The following is a 21604-nucleotide window of genomic DNA, read 5'->3' as shown; positions in this document are numbered from 1 at the left end:
GTTTTTCTGAGACAAAATAGAAAGGGGGAAAAAAAAGGCCAGGTATGGTACTTTACATCATTTATTGAATTCAGCTGTCGATCACAAAGTGCACACGGGGATGAATCACTCCGACAGTGGCGGGTCACCCACGCGTTACTTGTGTATATCTTGCTTTGACAAAGACAGCGGCAGAGGTAATGGACGACTTGTGTAAACACACACACACGCGAGTGCTGGGGTGCCAGAATCTTTCACCTGCACAGATGTGAAGACAGTTTTGGAAGGTGGAGATGACACCTAAAGTGGAGACGAAAGTAAAAAAAAAAAAACGAACCACACCCAAAAGAAAGCACACAGCTTAGCTACGCTACGGCTACGACAGTGAGAGTCACAGTCTCTTGGAGGGAAGGAATGCCGCCGGAGGTCGAGAGGAGAAGAGTGGAACGCGGATCAGTGTCATTTGACTGTGCACTCTCCAGTCCCAAGTCCATTTGTGTAAGAGTGTGTGTGTTGTCTTGCAGGGTTCCAGTGCAGCACACCTTTGAATCTTTTTTTTTTTCTCCCAAGTCACTTCTAGACAAAAACAGATAAATGACACATCAGATGTCACAGAAATGAAATCAGAAGCCTCTTACTCTTAAAAAAAAAAAACAACTCTTACTTTAGATGCCTCATTCTCTGAGCTCCCGGCCTCTGAATCAGGGTCCTGTAGGGTCAAAGTCAAAATCCACAGGACAGGAGACATTTAGACCTCTCAGGGGAGTAAAGACAAGAAGGACTCATCATCACATGATAGTGTATACGTTTAAAATAAAATAAAAACATCCACTCTGGAGTCTAGACTTCTTGCACACACTCACGTTGGACCGGTCAGTGTCTTGGGCTTGTCTTGCATTTGCTTCAAGGGTGTAATAGACGCTTGTGTCTAAACCAAGCGACTCGCTGTCATGCTGCAAATACAAAACGTCCTGACTGTTTCAGTAAAAAGACGGAAACTGTCTGGGGGAAGGGGGTAAGGAGATTTCATCTTCTATCAGATTAAAAGGCTGTACTGTACCGAGCATAGATGGTCCTGCACTGGCTATGAATGTTATGGGAATAAACACAGCATTAATCTGATGGTGGCTGAAAGGTTGCGGCTAATCCTGTGTGTGTGTGCGGGGGTGTCTAGATCTGATGTATGAGGCATTCCTTCACAAGAAACTGATATGCATCCGCAAGATAAAGAAGGACACCGCTACATACTGTGGAGGTCTGCTCTGTGTCTGCCTGCACTGTGGATGACTGTTAAAAGCGTCTGTGCTGCCACCCTGTGTTCAAACTAATGTCACAGTCACAACAGAAACTACATCAGATACGCAGTTCATACATAATCGTAGAGCTTACCTGTGCTTGTGTGTCTGTGTATTTGAATTTCATGTTCTTGTAAAATTCTCTTTTTGGTAGCAAATAGAGCAGCACCAAGTCGCACACTACGGTTGCCTGAGAAAAGAATCAGAAATATTTCGGTTTTTCTCCAAGTCATTTGACAGACGATGAATAATGATGTTACATTATGTTTTTTTTACACATCTGGAACGTTTATGGTGATTCGGTGGTAATGACCAAGCAACATGTTTGATTTTTTTTTTTTTTTTTAATATACCCCCAAATTACCACAATAATGACCTTTCCAGGAAAACATCCAGGCGATTTCTACTTAGCTTCCACCGATGCCATTTTTATTTCAAATCAAATCAAATCATTTTTTATTTATACAGCCCAAAATCGCAATCACATTGCCTCAATGGGCTTTACAATCTGTACAGTGAATGACATCCTCTGTCTTAAGACCCTTCATCTAGTTTCTGTCCAACTTCCCCTCAGCAGGCTAAAAAAAAATGAAGTGAGTTTTTGCAGTCGAACCTCAAACTAGTATCTGTCCAACTTCCTCTCAACAGGCCATTCAATCGAGGTAAGTTTCCGCAGCTCAATTTGTTGTTAATTTCTGTCCAACTTCCCCTCAGCAGGCCACTAAACTGAAGTAAGTTGTGGCATCTTAGTTTCCAACCTGTTAGTCTAGCTTCTGCAGGTCACTACATCATAGTGTATTCTTTAAACAATATGGTCAATTATGAAGTTGTATAAGTCTGTCATTAGCAATTTATGGTAGCTATCTATAGAAAAATTGCCATTTAGGAAGAAAAAAAATCATAGTTGGACTGATCTGCTGAAGTGTTTGAAATTGGAAAAAAAAAACAAAATGCACTTCAGTTTACCGACCTGCAGAGTTTGGGTGGAGACAATTTAAAAATTGAAGCCGCAACAACTCACATCAGTTTAGTGGCTTGTTGAGGGGAGGTTAGACAGTAACTAGCAGGAAAGTTAAAATGGAGTAACTGGCAGAAGTGAAGCAGAAGCCAGTTGGAACTTTCACGGAAACATAACAAATAAATGACATGTACATCAGTGTATGAACTTATTATTGGACAATAGCGGATTAATCCCGTCGGGGTCATGTTTAATACATTTTGAGGTGGGTATTGTGGTAATTGGAGGATCATTTCCAATATGTCAGCAGGTAATTATCACCTGTTTACCATGAAATTTGTATATCTGTAAAATTGTTACAGTGTTCTAATTATTTCCAGTATTAGGTACTTATGTATTTCATACCACTCCAAAAATGCCCACTCCGGAACCTATGGCCGTCAGTGTTGGGATTATATCAAACTTTCTTGCCTGTGAAGGACAGAGAGCCAAGTGTTTAAAATTCCCCTTGACTGTCTCTCAAGTCAGAAATTATAATAAATCAAAAGTGAAAAATCGCTTACCAGTGACTGCACAATGATATCAATCCTGATCCCAAACACTTTATGAAGGGTTCTCTTCTGAACGCCGCCGTCCAGATAATGCTTTGCATACCTACGAACAGCCAAGGGATGCGTCACAGGAAGTCACATCAAATGTGTTTGGCAAAAGCATTCGGTAAACATTTATATTTCCCACACAGGGTGTTATATACACTCCACAGAACAGAGCCTGACAGGCTGGCTCCCTGTTTCCAGTCTTTGTGCTAAGCTAAGCTAACCTCCTGCTAGGCACCAGCTTCATGCATAATGCACACGCAGGAGAGTGGTGTCGTTCTTCTCATCTCACTCTCGGCGTGAAAACAAATACGCGTATATTCCCGAAATCTCAACAGCAGGGCTTAGAATCAAGAGGTATATCTGCAGGGTGAAAATAACACAGTACACAATATCTACGCACCTGAAATTGTATCCCACCGAAGCTCTGGCTTTGTCCGTCTCAGTGGGGTTTCCATATAGACCATGGAAGTTGTACTTTGGTTTGCAGTGTTTTATATCCACGTCTAGGTTACACGTCCAGTCGACTACGATACCTATGGCCCCTCCCTGTCAGGACACAAGCACATCGTACGTGACATTATTGTGTGCAGCTGTGATCAGTGCAATATAAATCCGCCTCTCCACCTGTAGAACTCTCCTTTCCATTCAGTGTTGAGTGTTGATCCCGTGCAGCTGACTTACCTCTTTAGCTATTGTTTCGAACTTGAAGCCGGACAGTTTGACGATGTCTCCCAGTTTGAATATGGGACACAGCGGGGCCTTCTCTGGATCGTGAAGGCATTTCTTGATGTAAGCGTTATCGATCCCCTCCACCAGGTTACTCCTGAAAGCACAAGAGGTCGTTATGAAAACCAAGTGATGATCTACATGGAGCTACTTCAGTGAGTTGAATTTTGCCAACATTAAATTGCATTTGTTTGTCTGCATATAGTAGATGAAGGGGCCATTCTTGAATTATGGTCTACTCAGGTTGCCTGCATGATTTTGTTTTTTAGGATTTCTTTCATCTTGGTGCAATTAACACTAAACTGAGTCCAATAATGGAGTTAACTGACCATCTTATAATTACTTCTTTGTGCAATCAAGTCCTCTCTTATTCTCTAGCATCCATTTACAGCGTTCCTGAAATGGATGCCAGAGGTGATTTTGGTAATTAAGTATTTAACAGATTTGTTTTGTCTTTAAGCATTTAAAGACAGTGTGAGACATTTTACATGCATACTTTTACCACTGACATGAGTTTGAACAGCTGGCACAGGACTTCTAAGGAAATGGAGTGTCATTTTCGTAATTATGTTTTCAATTGTGTTTAATCGCCTGGAACTAATAATCGTTGCGCTCATGTTACCTTTGAATGAGCCTTTTATATCAACGGAGGGAGCTGATCTTCGTTTCGGAGAGTCCGCCATGTTTCTACAATAGCCCAGAATGGGCAAACCAAACTGGTCTAGAGACAGCCTTTCACATTTTTTTTTTTTTTGTATTCACCATAGAGAAGGGTAAGATGAGGTGTATTCAGTTGGTTGCAGTCTGCAACCTCAATGTTAGATGCTAGTAAATCTAGATTTAGTAGCAAGACAAAGAATTAGTTAAATTAAGTGCAGTAGAAGTTTGAAAGTTGGATGCCATTTTGTAGTTAGCAAAAAAAATTCTGGATCTACACAATGAAATGTTGTTGCAGAATTCTCCTAAACAGCTGAAGGATCTGGGGACTTGTTTTAAAAAACGTTCAAACAGCTAAGTTTAGCTATTATGTCATTGTTAAACCTCCACTAAGCTTTTCTGTTGCTTTATTAAGATTCATGCATATGTTGTTATACATTTGTTTGCAGTTAAAGGTATATTCCGGTGCGGGGGTCTTACTCTGTGTCACGGTGTGTAAAACCAGGGATTAAACTTACGCCGGAATATCCCTTTAACCAGGCACATTTAAGTGTGATCTTTACAACTACTGCACCTCCACATCTATTTGTTCATTTATCAGAAGTTCCTGCTGTGCTAAATGTAATTTAACATGAATGAGGTCCATCACCTTGTGACCTGGAACAAGGGGAAAGTCACAGAGTTTTTGATGAACAGCGTGTAGTTCTCTGCAGACATCAGCCGAGGGGGGCTGGATGGGAATGAACAGAAGAGAGAGGGTTGTGTTAAAAATCCAGTGCGCTGACGAGCACAAACAATCACGGATGATATTTTTGCAAAATGTGTCGCATCCGTTCAGCAGCACAGCGTTTCGACAAAGGCAAGCGTCACAAGTCGCTATCAGTTTGCGTTCTGAATGATGTTCCACGTACTCTGGTATGTTGTGATCGTTCTCAACAGGACACCAAGCCAACACCTCGCAGGTCTTGGTGGCAGGGACGCACAATCCCGTCATTTGTCCTTGAAATAGAAACAAACCTCATCAGTGGAGACGAAACTTAAAACTGGAGCAAAGCATTAGGCAGAAGTAGAACATGCGTTTCGAGCAGCAGAGAAAAGAAAGCGAGGCGTGGGCTTTAATCATCTTATCTTGAACTAGCATCGAACGCGCCGAGTGAGATATAAAGTGCAGCAAAGCGAGCGCTGCAAACTAGCTGTTACCCTTATCTGCCCCCACCTCCCCACCCCCACCCCCGACATGTCATTTCTTCCCATGTTGCTTCGTTCGCTATCAGTCTCTCTGATCGCGTGCCGCATGAGTTCACAGACAGTTCTACAGCAGGCGTTTTGGCCGCTCGTCCTCGGTCCGTCTCCCCCGGAGCCCACCAGTCTGTTTGGCTACGGGGGCGCCCCTCGTGTTTGCTTGTCTACAAGCATCGAGACAGCGCGCCGCATCTAAAGAGATACCAGCACCTCAAGGTGAATTTGACTGGTCGGAAACAGACAGATCTAAAGCCTCGGCCAACATTGGTCTTTATTGAAGTTGATGTGAGTCACGGAGGACTTGAAAGGCTCGGGATTTAACCCTGGGACAGATGGAGGACAATAAATTTATATAACTGCTCTTTGAACTGGCAATACTGTACACGTTTGGACCTATTAAAGCAGCCCCTGTCCCAGTGGTTATTTGTTTTTAATGTCTCTGTGAGCTTATGATCTGTATTAGCTCCTGTGCGCGGGGGGTTATTGTGACATCTGCGCTCATATATGTACATGCGTGTGTCAACTTGCTCAAGGCAGAGTTTCGCTCGGAGGCCTTCGATGGTCAACACACACACACTGTATGTTCGGTTGCTACGACATGCTGGACGTGATGTCTAAATGTTTGCCTTAGCGGAGACATTGACGTGTGTTTTAGTTTCTACCTCGTGATCCCGTCCTACAGCAGTTCTCAACAGGCCACAACCCATTTTGCAAATACACCGCTCCACAGCCTGAAACCCCCCCATCACCCCCCCCCCCCATGCATCCATCGTCCTGCACCCCACCCACGATTTTAGGAGGTTTGAGCGTAAGAAGTTCGAAGAGAGCCGTCTCCAGCCAAAACAAAGCAAGATAAACAAAAAAGCGAGAAGGTTTCGGACAGATGCAAGCGTGGCCGCAGACAGACAGAGTGAGGACTGCTAACGGTCACACACTGTCAGGCCGTCGGGATTTACCATGTCCCGTACGTTTGAAACTCCCTCCTTCACAGTCGGCGTCTGTGGTACAGTTGGCCTTGCCGTGGAGCTGTTACACACAAGAGATCGGGGTCAGTGTGCGCACACATCTGTAGCAAACGTGGATGTGAGGAAGCCAGCACATCTCACACATGAAAACAACAAGCGAAAGGAAGGTTTTGCATTGAATGTGATACCTGGCAGCGTGCAGAAACTGCTCGTGAGTTGAAAAAAGGTCTTTTTCTGCCATTCCACTCTCAAACAATTACCCAATTACAGAAACAGTCTTGGAATGAGACCCAATTTCCGTTTTGTTTTTACTGTTTATGGAAGTGCACAAGTTGGAGGGAGAAGGGGGAAAAACAGAGTGTGGGCGAAGGAGTCAGAGAGGAGGGGAGAAGGGGGAAAAAAAAAAGAACAAATTTCACCGACCTCTGGACATTTTCCCATTTGCTGACCTTCAGTTATGATGTAGTTTGTCATCACCACAAAAGACGAGTCTCCCTGAGGGTTTGAGACAAAAAGAAGTGAGGTGTGAATTTATGATGCATTTCACTGAAGCGATGAGGGACGAGCTGTTATCCAACACACGTTAACTTTATTGTAGGCAGCCTGTTAAACATTAAACAGCTGTAACCCGAGACTGACCCTGCCGATAACCCAAATACCTTTGAAAACAAAGCATCTTACATCCCAAAAAAGTCACATAAAGCCACGTTTAGTGTGTAATATGTGGGGTTTAAGTATTTTGCTCGCTTGGCTTTTACCCACGATGATGTGTTTCAAATCTCTGGCAGAGAAAACATTCTAACAGCACTTTAAAAAAAAAAAAGTTTAGGGGATTTCAAGAAACACTTTTTTTTACAAAATAAAAGACACATTAGGTGCTGTAGTAGCTAGGATATCTTAACTTGTGGTTCATGGCTGTAGTCAAGCTCCAAAAAGCACTGGCTTGCCCTACTGTTCCCACAATGCAATTCAGTGGGGTCTTTCAATGGTTCTTACCTGCCTCGTACGTTTCCACCATCTTTTAGACTCAGTGCCCGGGGCGAGTGTTCTGTCGAATCATTTAAGTCTCAGGCCTAACTCGAGGTGACGTGAGCAGAATTATTCTCCTCAAACTTTAGGCCGCTTCTCCAGAGTCACAGAAGACATTATACAACTACTTTCTTCACTTAAAGGGACAGTTCAAAAAGTGAAAACAAAGTTACATGAGAGGATCGGTACCACTCTTGTAATTGTATTGCAGGTATTAAGCTATTGCCAGGAAACTGTTAAAGGAGACATATTATGCTCGTTTTCAGGTTCATCATAATACATTGTGTTACTACTTGAATAGGTTTGCTTTAGCACTCAAACACATCTGTTTTATAAAACTGTCCATATATATATCCATATCTTATAACACCACCACCCCCTCCTGAATACCTGGTCTCCTCTGATTGGTCAGCTCACACATGCCTGACCCAGCGTTGCTAACAACAACAGAGCAACACACTAGCAGCTCGGCACAAATAATGCAAATATCTGACATGGTGACTTCATAGCATGATGTCACAAAGTCACGTTTTTTTAAGGCGGGACTACTGACGAGGCGTTTCAGGAGCAGCAATTTATGTGGGAGAGAGGAGCTTCTGTTGGTGCAAACTTCAGGCTTTTTAAATTTCAACTTACGTGTACAAGAACATATAAAACACCGGAGGGAAACCTTTAAGATATTGTCGTAACATGTTTCCCCCGATTTAAGCTAAGCTAACTAGGTGGCTCGCACTTCATACTTGCGCACAGGCATTGTAATGAGGCATTGTTCTCGCTAGATCATGTAGCTGCAAAAAGCGCAGCAAACTGCTAATACATGTATGAATATAATATATTCATGAAATATGAATTAAACTTAATAAAGAAACAGAAAAGCTTTGCAATGGTTTTTGGTCACAAAAAAGGTAAATTAGTCCATAAATGTGTTTTTTTTATCGCCATTAAAAACAATTATAAAAAACTTAAAAGGCTCATTTATCATATCAGCCTATAAATTCTTATCAAGTTTCCTATTAGTGCTTAGAATGTCTAATGATATACAATATAGTAACAATAATTATACATATAATAATGCACATCACAAATGTAAATATGTATTTTACAAGGATTTATTAGAGCCTTGCTACCAGCTAACTGACACTTATCAGAAATAGCTGCCAGCACTTTTAAAAGCTCACCTGTCAAAGGAGAAATATTATGCTTTTTAGTTTCCTTCATTGTGTTATATATATATATGGCCCTATGCATGAAAAAGTCTAAGAGGAGCTCCTCTCTCCCGCTGAGAACACTGCCCTCGAAGGGCCTGAAACACCTTGTCAGTAGCTCCACCTTTAATTCTGTGACTTGGAAGAGACAAAACAGACAGGAGCTAAAGCAGAGTGTTTCAGACAGTCCTGCAGCTCTGGACAGTACCAGAAAGCTGATGTCTCTTCATCTTCGAAGCATGTAAGCGTGCTGCAGTTGTCACCCGAAACAAAATGATGTGCCTGAATATGAACGCAATATTTCTCCTTTAACAAACAACACTCCACGAGGTGTGACGCGCTGTAACAGCTCCACCGTTTGATCGGTCCAACACGTGTAGCGGTGTAAGGTCAACAAGTCGCGGTTCGCGGGAGGTTTCACTCTCATGTAGCCGGAGCTGTAACAGGGTTATGTCATGCACTGCGTCTCGGCAGCGAGCGAGAACTTTCTGGATGAAGTCACTTGAGAGCCAGTGAGCTTTGAGCTGTTTTTCAGACAGAGAGAGCGAAGCGAATTTCTGCCTCACGTCACTCGCACAAATTTGACCGCTGGACTGTTTTTGCCGTCCGTGCCGATGCGCCCCGAACAGCCAGTGTGCCGACTTTACGGACATTAGCCGCAAGTCTGCTAGCGGTGGAAGCAGCGGCCGTGTCTGTGGCGGCGCATGTTTGTGCGTGTTTGTGTGACGGCTCAGCAGCTCTCGAACTCAGAGCTCAGTGGAAACTCAAGTTTCCTTCTTCTCTGCTTTATCCTCTCCCTCTCAAGTCTTTGCATCAATTTCACGCTCCCCACGGGCAAATTCGCAGCAAGTCCTTCCATTGACTTTGCGTGCACTCTCGCTGTCTTGAAAATTTGCTTTGCATCGTGTCACAGTTAGAGGTGCTGGTGGGAAGATTTTGTTAACGTCTGCACAGAGTCAGACGCGCAGCTTCGCCCGAACCTTCTGGCTGTATTTAGCAGACGAATGTAGGAGCTGTATTGACCTCCTCATCTAATTCCCAGCAAAGTCAATAATCGTATTTGCTAAAACATGGAGCCATCATTTTAGACTGATTTATACGTGTATAAAAAGTTCACCCAGAAATGAATTTCAGTTGATTTTCTGATCACCCCCAAAGTCGTGTAAAGTTGTAGTTCACAAAACGTATCTGGAGCTTCACCTATGAAAGGTTGTAGACTGATTTTTTTTTTCCCCATGAAGTTGTGTTAGTGCTTCAGGTAATAATCTATAGAGAACACACTGAATAATTCTTTTTTTTTCTTCTCGCCTACATTTTCTAATGCAAAAATAAGCCTGCAGATGACCTGTAGCTACAATTAGCTCGAAAAACACAGTGGATCCACATCTCATATAGTATTACATGGTCCAAGTTCAAATTAGATAACAGTATCGCTGAAAATGAACACTTAACAAAGGTTTTTCTAAGGAGTATTTAGGCACCCAGCACACCCCCCACCCCATTAATTTATAACATCAAAGTATCCCTGCTTGAGAGGAAAACTCATTATAGCTCTTTATTTCCTTATTTACACTAACTTCATGCATATAAAGTTGTAAAATAAATACATAAATTAAAAAACAAGTGCTTCAGCGGCATAAAAGAGCAAAAGGCGTAAAACTACATAAACTTGCATAATTTCCAGTAGTTATTTCAATAGTTTTATGGCTTAAAAAACTTACAGAAACTATATATTGCAGGATGTGAAATTTAATTGGCTACACGATGCCTCAATCATCTGGAGAGAGGGGAAAAAAGAGAGAGTGGGTCAACTTGTCTACATGATCACTCATTAGCTTTTGTAGGCTCTAGGGCGGGCGTAGATGCTGCTCTAATGGGCTTTCAATCAAATAGAAATGGAAATGGAAATGGTTTACATGAATAGAGAACTGAGAACCTAAGCTTTTTAACGATGTATTGCATGACTGTTCACTTAAATTGCAGCGTTACTCTACTCTAGTGGAGTGCTGCGGAGCTCCAAGGACGTTTCGTGGGCTAAATGCACCCGACTTTCTACCTGCACTGGGTTGAGTAAATCATTTTTGGGTGAATTCCTCCTTCAGGATTTTTTATCTTCATGGGGATTGTATTCATGTGACACGGAATCATCGATAAATGTCGCAACGGATACAAGATGCCGGATGCACCGATACGCAACTTCTTGGCCGTGGGAGATGTAAGTTTATCGCAACAGACAGGATGACGTGCTCCGGGTGATTCTCCCAAACCAAAACCCTCGCTCTGTTAAAATCAGCCAAAGTAAAACAATGAGCGTCTGGGGGGGATTACTCGCAGACAGAGAGGTGGATTTCAGAACAAAGAGGAACTGGCAGTTGATCAAAGCACACGAGCTAAAGGCACCTTTTCATCCTGTTGGTTGGGCTTTAATATACCGAACCAGGTTGGGAACCAGCTCCGACTTCTAAAGAGGCCCACACCCAGACCTCAAAGCAAACATGACAATCTTCACCGTGTCTCTTTTCCCAACATCGCTTTGGGTAAATATGTTTGAGCGTTCCCTTTTGACAGCTTGTTTTCTCTGCTCTTTTATAGGATGCACGCAACGACTCTGGGCTGGGTGAGATAACGCGATGTTGACCGAGATAGGTTATCAATGTGTCGTCATCGATTGGATGTGGCATAAAATCCAGCCGATGCAGAGGAGGTGTGACTAAACCTTGATACGCATCACGATCTGACCACGAATCGGGCGCCTTTTTTTGTAACGTTTCTCATGTGACTCAGCTTGATGGTCCTTCGCACTGACAGCCTGACGCATGGACTGTACATGTTGCCCTCGTGACATCTGAGCGTGACCCAGATTTGCCATCATCCCAGCGACGGCCGGTGACTTGCACCGGGCTCCTCACCTGCGGCGGGAAGACGTAGTCGGCCACGTCCCACACCCTCTCGGATCCGTTCACGTTGGTGTAGCCCACTCCCTTCATCTTGCTGAAGACGGAGCTGACCGCCGTGTCCGTGGACTGGTAGCCCTTCTCGTAGATGAACACCCACCTGCGCGAGACACAGAGAGCATCCTGTCAGGCCCGTCAGCACCTCAGAGCCTCCCCTCCGCCCCGGCCGACCGCCCGAACGAACCCCACAGGCAAGGACATGCGGGACGTGCACAGCAGTCGCACATGACAGCAGTATATCTCTCCCGGGGACACGTGTGCAACTGATTGTGGCTGTGTAATGTAAAGTGACCGTGGTCGCACTCAACGCTGTGATAAATCAAATACATGGAATCTCAGCGTACAGGCTTTTACTAATATTTACATCTAAGTGGCAACACGCCACTTTCAGAATGTTTTACGCGTCTGTGGATTTAAAGTGGAAGTGGCTCAAACTGAAAGCACATACAGTAATATTCTGTATCGCGCTCTTGGCTTCTGAGTAATAATGAAACTTTCCTACAGAACAGATCCACCTATTGTTACACACGGAATCTGAGTCCTACTTTCGCGCCGATGGAAAGGCCTGTTTCCACTTGTGGCTCCCTGTCATGTTTCAGATATAGATGCGAGATACGAGCTGTGTGGTGTGTAGGAGTCTACGAGCGCGCACTCACACTTAAGTCACGTTTCCCCTTTCGATGCCTCCAGTGGTTTTAATTACATAGCTGTTTGAGGCCCGATGAGGTAAACCTATTCAGTGTTTCACATACAGAGCAAAGATTAGAGAAGTGTCCCTCGAACAAACAAGATATTCAAATGACTGCGGAATCTTTTTTTTTTTGCCTCGCTCGTCAACAGTCTCACGACCCCCCTCGCACTTATCTGGCGACGCTTTGGAGGAGCCTGACCCTGAGGGTGGACGACAAACTCCACCTCGAGCAATGCTGCTCACACATCACGCGTTAACAATCTAATTATGATAATATATAGGGCTGCGTCCCAACACGGGACTGAGAGATGATTGGCCCATTACAGTAGGTGGCGGAAGAAGAGGAGGAAGAAAAAAGAAGCCTTCGTAATATAGCAAGCATGTTGACCTTCCATACCATAAGTACATTTTCCATCAGTGATTCTTTTACTTAAAGGCATTCTGCGCCGGATCTGTCACTTGACGTGTTCGAGCGGAGTCAACAATTGCGGGGAAAGGCAGTTGACTGATGAGACACATTTCCAGGGGATTAACACCGGTGCTTTGGCTTGGCGCGCCACCAACTCGAGGAGTCGGTATCGACGGCTTGTGAGACGAAACTCAACGGATCCACGGTCTTTCTCCAGACTCGCTGATGCCCGGGAAAAAAAGTCCAGAAAAAGACAGATACAGACACCGCCACACTCCTTTAGCGGGTCATGAGTGATGACTGACAGGGTTTTTTTTACTTGCAAGCAGTATATTCATTTTTACTTAAAGGATCTGAGTGCTTCTGCACCACTGGATGTTCACTTCATTGGCCCAATGTTAAATATTCCTATCCAGGTTTGTTCAGGTTATCCGGGACCGCGGAGAGACTGCGGTTATGTCGAGGTGACACCAGAAGTCCCTGAAGTGAACCCTCTGTCACATTAAAGGCTTCCCACCAGGCAAAACTGCACTCACAACTCTCTGACAGCGCGCCTTGCCAGGAAGTATGGGTAACAGCTGGCGTGCGCTGAGGAAGATACCGTATGTACACACACACACGCACATGTCCAGCCAGAGCTATTTTATATAGGGTGTGAAAAGCAATTACCCCCTGGCAGGAAGCCTACAGGACAAACATCCATTGCAGCGCACGCTCGTTTTTCGTCAGAGCGAAAAGCGACTCGGGGCAACTCGGCGAACGGAAACGTCTCTTTTAAACGGCGCCGAAATAAAGTATGCATGGCAGGCTAAGAGCCACAACTTCTATCGGTTTGGCAAATCAAATTATGCACGTCGGAGCTTACATACAGGGGGACGGGATGGAGGGGCGGGAGGAGAAAAAAAAAAATAGAGCACATTAATGGAATAAAGGAACCCGTGAGCGTGAAATAATGGAAGGATCCTCCAAAAACAGCAGCCTAAGTGAGATCTGTATCTGCTCCGACAGAAGGAGGCACGGAGGAGGCTGCAGCTTGATGTGCAAGGAAGGAGGGGGGGGGGGGCTTTTTTTCTTCTTCTGCTCTACCACAACTGTAACTTGCAGATTACAGTTTGTTCTGCACCCCCGACAAGAAATGAAACGTGAAGCGCGAACAATGGATCGGCTTTTTTTTTTTTCTTTTTTTTTTTTTGTTAAAGCGACGAGGAGGGGAATTAATAATGGGAATCGTAATGATGGCTGCCGTCCTCTGTTGAACGGGTCTCTGCTTTTGTGAAGAGAATTCGTTTTTCAATTCACACATCAAATGTTTTCTGGACCAGTCACGTGATTTGTGCGGAGCGCCGTCTGGCACGTGTACTCCCAAACTGTAGCGGGCCGGCGATGCAGCATCTTTCATTTCTGAGGGGGAGAAAAAGTTGTCAGGTGAGGTCATGGAAGCGCTAAAAAAAAAAATAATAATACACGTACCACGACATGTGATTTTGTTGTAAAAAAACAAAACGAAAAAAAAACAAAATGAAAAAGCGAGACAGCGGTGACAGTATTTGTGGCGGGGCTGGGGTTAAGACTGAAGTCTAATATTCCTGACAGGGCAGCCAGTGGTTCACCGGTTCGCTGCCAGCGCCTGAGAGACACGCGCTAACCTCTCCTCCGACCTGACAGCCAACTGCTCGGATCTTGAAGGGGGAAGATGTAGACAGCTTTATAATCACATCTCCTTCCATGCCCGTCACGGGCCCTAATGTGGGCTGATGGCTGCAAAAGGCAGGTGAAAGGACGGAGCAGTCTTACGACCAAAACCAAGCCTGTGAAAGAAGACCCTGGCTGTTCTCTTTTTTTTTGTTTGTTTGTCTTTATTTCAGCTACCTCAGCTTAAAGGAGCACTGTGTAGTTGTGAGAAAGATCTTCATTGACTTTTTTTTTTTTTTTTGCTCTTTTGCCTAAACAAACTGAGTAAACAAACGCTGTTTTGTTTTCATGACTGAATAAAGTGAAAGGACCTTAAAGGACCACACAGCTTCATACTGCTTTGCTCTGTTGATATGTGGCGGACCCTGCCACCTTTCTAGCTTCAAACATCGCTCCAGGGGACCTTGTTTTCCTCTGAGGATAGCTCGTTTAATCAGTCGTGGAGTTACTATTTCTGAGTTCATTAACAACTTTGAGTTTCTTCTCCAAAACTACATAGTGCCCCTTTAAGATTAGTCGACATTTGCAATACCAAAAAAAAAAAAAAAACCATCATTATCTTGTCATTTCCTTTGGCCTGCCACTGAAAGCTTGCCAAGAATCAAGGACCAGAAACATTGTGCAGCAGCTTCACATCAGCCCCTTCTGTTTCACTTTTGTTGTGAGGCAACCTTGCCATCAGCAGAGGAAGACCCCCACACCCCCCCACACCCCCCAAATCCATCTTTCTCTGTCGCGTTACTGGTCAAACGTCACCGGAAACAAAGGTAACACGTCTCCGTCCGCGCCGCGTGGCAGCGAATTGGCCAGCGGTTGATCGTTATCTGTGTGAGCATATGCCTCGGCGTGTTCATCAAACGCAGCTCCTCAGGTTCTGCTGCTCAGAGGTGCACACACACACACACACACACACACACACACACACACACAAATGGAGCACATCCACAAACAACACATGAGTAATTTCATACCAACAAAATACCCCAATGCAGTGAAGTGAGTTTTTTTCGACTGAATTTCCAGGGAACGACTCCCAGCGTGTCAAAGCAAGCGTGTGTTGCTGGTGGCGCAAGTTAAGAAGCGCGCTGCTTCCTTGTCTCGACTTGAGATGGCCAGATAACAAGAGCTGATTGTGACATCACTCAGTCGGTCATTGCTCTTCGCTTGTTTGGTTTACGCAGTGCCTGTGTCAACACTGCCTGGAAAGTAGTAACCCTTCCAGAAGTCAAATGAAAAAAAAGGAAGTCGTCCTTCTGAAAATGATCTTTAAGTTAAAAGTGCGTGATGCTTTTTTCTCCCTTTCATGCAGTGCAAATTAAGGCAGCAAAAGCCTTGTGTCACTGGAACTGCTGGAATTTCTAGAGTCACTTGTTTTGCAGCAGGCTGTGTCATCACACACGAGCTGAAACATGCAGAACAATGCAAAGCCCCTCTCGTCATTAAGCCTCCCTGTTGCCCCTCCAAGCAGCAAGCGCCAAAAAACTGAAAAAAAAAAAACAAAAACAAAAAAAAACGGGTGTGTGGGTCTTACCCGATGATGTAAGCCAGGACCCCCAGCTGGATCAGGCGACACACCACTCCCACCCTCCTGTTCCTCACCAGCACCTGGCGCGGGGTCTCATACTCGAAGAAGAAGTCGGAGAGGGCGCTGGAGATTTGGCTCTTCATCGTCTCTCGGTCTCGGCTGACCCGCGGCGGTGGGGAGAGGAGGAGGGGGTCTCTCTCTTCACCCCACTGGCATCCGGCTCGGCGTCCTTCTCCTCCTGCCTCGGTCCCTCACTGGTGGCGAAGGGTCCGCCGCCTCCTCTCATAAGGAGCGTCTGACGCGCCTCGCCAGAAAGTCCTCTGAAGTGTAGGACTTCCTCCCTCCCACGCTGCTCAACCCTCCCTCTCTCCCCCTCTCTCTTTCTCTCTCTCTCTCTCTCTCTCTCTCTCTCTCTGCCTCTCCTCAGGGTCACTCTCCTGCCAGTTCATCCCATTTGTCCATCGAACCACTGCAGCCCCTGGCTTTCCACTGCATCTCTCCTCTCTGTCTTTTTTTTTCTTCTTATGATCAAGAGAAAAAACATTTTTTTAAGGAATTCACTCTTGACCTGTTTGCAAGTTCAAATAGCTCAACAGCAACACTCCTCCTCCTCTGAGTGTGTGTGTGTTTGCAATCAAACCTTATCGTCTCTCTCACTGACACTCTCTTCCTGCAAGCCAGCCGGGGACAGAAACCACATAAACTCGGCAGAAAAAAACAACAACACACACACACACACACGAAGTTCAGCCTGTTTTGCCGACTCTTGTGTCACCGTTTTGCAGACGTTAAGCCGTCTTATGTTTTATCATCAGTTTGCGGGGGGGCGGGACTCGCTGAGAAAAATATTCTGTGTTTCTCTCACCCCCAACTCAACAATCCAACACCCCTCCACCCCCATCACATCCCTTTCATATACCGAGAGGTGCTTTGCATGTCTTATCTCCACTCTCAGAGGAGAGAGAGAGCGAGAGAGAGAGGCAAACACACAATTATAATAGAAGGGAGTCGTTTCAGTGTGAATAAGGTGAAATATGAAAAATATTACATAAAACGGCTTCCCATTGCGAAATGTGTTCCTCTAGCTGGTGTGCAGCGCTTTCTAATCCCCGGAGATTAGCAAAAGGGAACATCTTATTTTGGAATCATGTTAATAAATCTAAATCTAAATCTGGTTAAAGCCCATTTCAAACGACATACCAATGAACTGTACATCGTAAAAATCGCCGCAAAAATGGCCATGCCTTGACTCTGGTAGGATTGCAAGGATTTGGCGGGATTTGGGAGGAATTTGGAAGGATTGCAAATAAATAAATAAATAAATAGATAAAAAGGCCGTACGACATTCTAGATATGAACCTAAAATAACACAGCAGACACAACATAATGTGTGCCAAGTGGCACAAAGTGCTTTTTTTTAAAAAGGGACACTGGGGGATAATTGAAATTGTACCAGTTAATAAGTGGAATCTCTTCTGCACTGGACTGATTCTGTAAAGCAGCACAGTGTGCAGATGCACTCGTTTTGAGGAAGAAGTTTTAAGAGAGGAGAAACATCTTCACTTATTGATGTTCATGACTGAAAAAAACAGACTGTACTCAAAGGACAACACAAGTTCATCCTGCTTAACTGCGTCTGTGTCAGCAGGACCTTCCTAAGAAGCCAGCGTTCTGGTGTCAAACGGTCATCTGGGGACCTTTGAACAACTTGTTTTTCTGGAAATGTGTCAAACAACTCTTTCTGAATTTGCATAACGATCTTTTTTTAACATTTGAATGGTAAATATTAACTTTTTTTAACGTCCCCCCCCCAAAATTACATAATGCACCTTTAAAGGAGACCTTTTTATGTTTTATTTGTTTTTTTTTCCATTTCCTTCAGTGTTTCCTTTGTACCTGTTCATGTTAAAGATCCTTAAAAGTTAAAAAGCTTGTGGCCTGCAGCAACAGAAGTCAGGGCTTAAAGAGAAACAGAGGGTTTCAGACAGAGGGTGAATACAGTGCTGCAGCACTGGACAGGATGAGAACACGGTTGTGTTTTGTGAGCATTAACACGTCTAAACCCGTTCTAGTTGTAACCCGAAACAGAAAGATGAGCCTAAAAAAATGAGCATAATGTGTCTCCTTTAATTTTCATTCACCTCGTTTCTATTAAAGGTACAGGCAGACATTTTAGAGATAAACATGTCCAACCCTTTACAAACAGACGTCATTATATAAGAGATAATCTGCTTGGATAGATGCCACTGGATGTAAATATTCATATAGCTTTAGTTATTTGGGTGAACCAGCCCTTTAAATAAACAGTGGGCAGCATGAGAGGCCGCATGACAGCGTTCAGAAGGTTGTTTGCCAAGCTCACCTTCTTATTTCAACTCGATATGCTCTGCCAGTTAGCACTTAACACCAAGTGCAGGTGTGGCTCGGGTTCTTAAATACACGGACCGGATGAGCTGAAGAACGGAAGCGATCACCTCAGTTATTTTGGATCCATCCTTTGGGGACAATGAATATCTGTGCAGCTTGTAATGTCAATCGGTCCCTCAGTTCGGCCCAAATGAGGGTCCTGACCGAGAGATTGGTCCTCAACACTGCCATGGGACTGTCCTATGGATGGAGAAGCCACCAATCCTGACATTCCTCATAAAAAAAATTTAAAAAAACATCTAGCAAATTTTTTTTGAGGGGGGGTGGTGTCAAAAGATGTTAGGAGTGCAGTGATGAAGTCCATGGCCTCATCTTCGCAGACAAAGGAGGAGGGGTTGAAACAAAAATCCAGAGTTAAGACAGTGCATCAAAAAAAAAAAAAAATTCCAACAGTAACGCTACTTTACATTGAAGCGTTGCATAAGTGACATACCGGTCTTGGCACACAAGTGACAAGCAAATAGCTTACAGACAAATGCTCTGGACAATATTTGAACAGCCCCTGCCTCGGGTGATCTTGACGGTGTTTGGGACGGCAGTAACGCAGACTTCCAACGCCGGGCAGCCGAGCGTTGTCAAGTCAAGTCAGGACGTGAACCTCCCTTTCAAAAGAAATACCAAAGAATAGTGTAATGCCTCGCGCCCTTGGGACTGACCCAGCAGCATCTCACCTCGCTGCAATCCCTTTTGCAATCAAACGCACTCTGTTGCATGTTCACGCCAAATCACAAACCACCAGTTGCATAATTTCCCGTGTTATTGCCAAACAACCTGTCCACCTACCGCCGACGTGCCGCTACTTGAGCGTTTCCTTCAATCTGACCCAGATAAAAAAAAATTTTTTAAAAAAATGATTGTGAGGCCTTTTAGATAGGTTGTGCACTTTTTTTTGCTGAGCTATTTCAGGACACTTTCCAACCCCCCCTTCGGCTCTGGATGGAAACGCTGGTGCTGAAAAATCAGACCTGTTGACACACTAACCAGGGGCAGCAGAGGGTGATAGTAACATGTCCAATGGCTGTTAATCAAAGCGGAACATGAGAGCACAGTGTAACATATGATAAAATAAATACTTTTTAGCAGTAATAAATGCCACTGACGGATCCTTATTGTGTACATCCTCCTTAATAATACAGTAAACTTAAATAATGCTGTTTCTTTCCGGTTACAAACTGTTTCCTGAAAACAGTTGCTTGTCTCATGCGCTTGATGTTTGTACCAACAGACTTTGGTCTGTTATTACAAGTTAAATTGGATTTACATGTAATATTATTGATAGCAAGACTGGCAAATAATCCAAAATCGTAGTCCAGTGATTCTTTTTATGGGAATCGTGCAGTGACGATATGATTACAACGTGTCCATCAAACGTCTGTGGTCTCCTCTCGGCCAGATTAGAGCAGGCGGAATCTATCATCAGAGGGCTTATCAGGATCTGATGTAAATGGTAAAGACTTCATATGAAGCAGACACACATACAAACTGCAACTGGCTCCCAAAGCTGATTTACGGTGTGAAGTAAAGCCACCTGGTGGCTGCGTCCAAGATCAACACAGCCGTGACCTGTTTTGTCAAAGCTCAAAACATATGGAAGATTTAAAACACCCTCAAACAATTCAAACAAAAGGAATAAAGAGACACGCAATACACATTACAAAGTGTATTTGACTGTTTACATGTAGTTTTGTGACATTGTGAAGAAGTGTGTGATCGCATGTATATGTATATGTATTTTCATTATATTGTTTATTTTTTACTATAATTATTGTTGATTGTAATATTACTGCTGTGTTGCACAAATTTGCAGAACTAATAAAGGAATTCCGATTCTGATTGTGACTGATCGTTGGAGCACTTGTCGTAGCTGTGAAACAACCACCACCACCGATGGAAATCTATCTGACGGGACTCGTGTAAAATTGTTCTCGGAGCAGTTAATGAATTTAAGTTTTATTCACGATGTGTTCAGTCTTCTTCGCTGACTTCCTTCCGCGCTCTCTGACGTATCTCTCTGACGAAGTTACGGAGACAAACAACTAAATAAAGCGCGCCGTTACCATGAGTAAAATTAGGAATTTTCATTTGTGCGGGTTTGTACATTGTTGAAAATGATCAACTCAACAATATACACAACAAAAGTAGTCGGTTCTTGACATTTCACATAAGCAATCGAGAGAAACTGTAATACATAAATGTTACATATATCTTTAAAAGGCCAAGTCATTCAATTTACTTAAATACAATAAAATAATTTCACTGTGATATGGATTTTCCTTTTCAATGAAAGTTACAATGAAAGGATCTTTTTGGCAGGTTTCTTGAAAGGGGCTGACAGCTTTAGTGCTACTTAGCTAGTGTTGCCTTCAAATAAACACTGACTGGTTTAATAGTACAGGATTAGATAATGCCAACAGAAGTCCACCAGCACTACCATCAAGAGACTGTCACTGTGCAGCTTCCTGCAGCACAGCCCATCACTTCAGTATGCAGACAGCCAGTGGAACTAAAAGCATCATACATGTTATTGCCCCTGCAGCTGATAACCCACAGTTATCACTCTTGTAATGTGAAAGGCTGTCTGTCATAACTGCGGTGTGACAGTTTTGTGTCGGCTGAGACGGCTTTTTGAGTTTCACATGTAATCTTGCAATTTACATCGAGCGACCGCACTCAAAATCACCCCAGTCCTGGCAGGTCTGTGGTATTCTCTGCTGGATGACAGTGACGCACAGCGGAAATTTTTATTTTGGTTTCAGTGTTGTGGTTTGATTTTCAATGTGTCATGTAAAACTTATATTATAGCTTGAACAAGCCTCAGTTTAACATATGACTTTAATTTACAAAGTAAATTCCATTTCAATTAGTTTGTACTTTGGCATTTTATATCTTCCATAAGGATGGTTTAGATGGATGAATAATAATTCATATTTCATAAACTATGAAATAGTTAATACAAATTTCAATACAAATAGTATTGTGTATTACAGTCAGATAGTGAAAATGGACTTCCTTTCCTATCGCGCTTTTCCAGTCTACACATCGCTCAGAGCATCACTTTACACTCACTTGTTTGCTTTTTGTAAGTATCTTATTGGGTTTTTTTGGAAATATGTTTTTGTTTTATATAAATATATGATTCATTCTATTTATTTTCTATTTAATTTTACATATATTTGTCTGGTTATATTTCCTGTGCTTGTGCATCTTAAGCTACTGTAACAAGTGAACTTCCCTGCTGTGGGATAAATAAA

General features: G+C 43.6%; 2 protein-coding genes across 4 annotated transcripts in view; one reads left to right on the top strand and one right to left on the bottom strand.

The window, feature by feature from the left end:
* camkk1a (calcium/calmodulin-dependent protein kinase kinase 1, alpha a) overlaps positions 1-11552 on the top strand; it is a 73979-nt gene extending 62427 nt beyond the window's left edge. The window contains exon 16 of the mRNA XM_037118550.1: positions 11248-11552. Within this exon, the coding sequence (XP_036974445.1) occupies positions 11248-11281 (34 nt within the window). The 3' untranslated portion in view covers positions 11282-11552. The remainder of the gene's footprint in view (positions 1-11247) is intronic.
* Positions 46-16265, bottom strand: p2rx1 (purinergic receptor P2X, ligand-gated ion channel, 1). 3 transcript variants are annotated; one of them, XM_037118553.1, is made up of 14 exons: positions 15933-16265; positions 11565-11709; positions 6845-6916; positions 6425-6482; positions 5126-5213; positions 4864-4944; positions 3513-3654; positions 3232-3377; positions 2796-2886; positions 2638-2703; positions 1369-1464; positions 843-932; positions 644-688; positions 46-555 (listed from the first exon to the last, which is right to left on the bottom strand). In XM_037118553.1, the coding sequence occupies exons 1-14, from the start codon at positions 16067-16069 to the stop codon at positions 550-552; spliced, it is 1263 nt and encodes a 420-aa protein (XP_036974448.1). In that variant the 5' UTR covers positions 16070-16265; the 3' UTR covers positions 46-549. The 3 variants fall into 3 exon arrangements, with proteins under 3 accessions (XP_036974448.1, XP_036974447.1, XP_036974450.1); XM_037118552.1 differs by having other exon boundaries at positions 6413-6482; positions 15933-16264; XM_037118555.1 differs by lacking the exon at positions 843-932 and having other exon boundaries at positions 6413-6482; positions 15933-16259.
* Positions 16266-21604: the final 5339 nt, after the last annotated feature.

Source organism: Acanthopagrus latus, chromosome 13, assembly GCF_904848185.1.
Source record: "Acanthopagrus latus isolate v.2019 chromosome 13, fAcaLat1.1, whole genome shotgun sequence".
Taxonomy (NCBI): Eukaryota; Metazoa; Chordata; class Actinopteri; order Spariformes; family Sparidae; genus Acanthopagrus; species Acanthopagrus latus.
Note: the sequence above shows the minus strand (reverse complement) of the source record. Positions and strands in the feature narration are given on the sequence as shown.

Coding starts and splice junctions, on each gene's coding strand:
- p2rx1 (XM_037118552.1), bottom strand. CDS start 16,069: ATGAAGAGCCAAATCTCCAGCGCCCTCTCCGACTTCTTCTTCGAGTAT. Junction 6,917..11,564: donor ACTACGTCTTCCCGCCGCAG/GTGAGGAGCCCG, acceptor TCAAACCCTCAG/GGAGACTCGTCTTTTGTGGT. Junction 2,887..3,231: donor TCGGTGGGATACAATTTCAG/GTGCGTAGATAT, acceptor GGCTGTTCGTAG/GTATGCAAAGCATTATCTGG.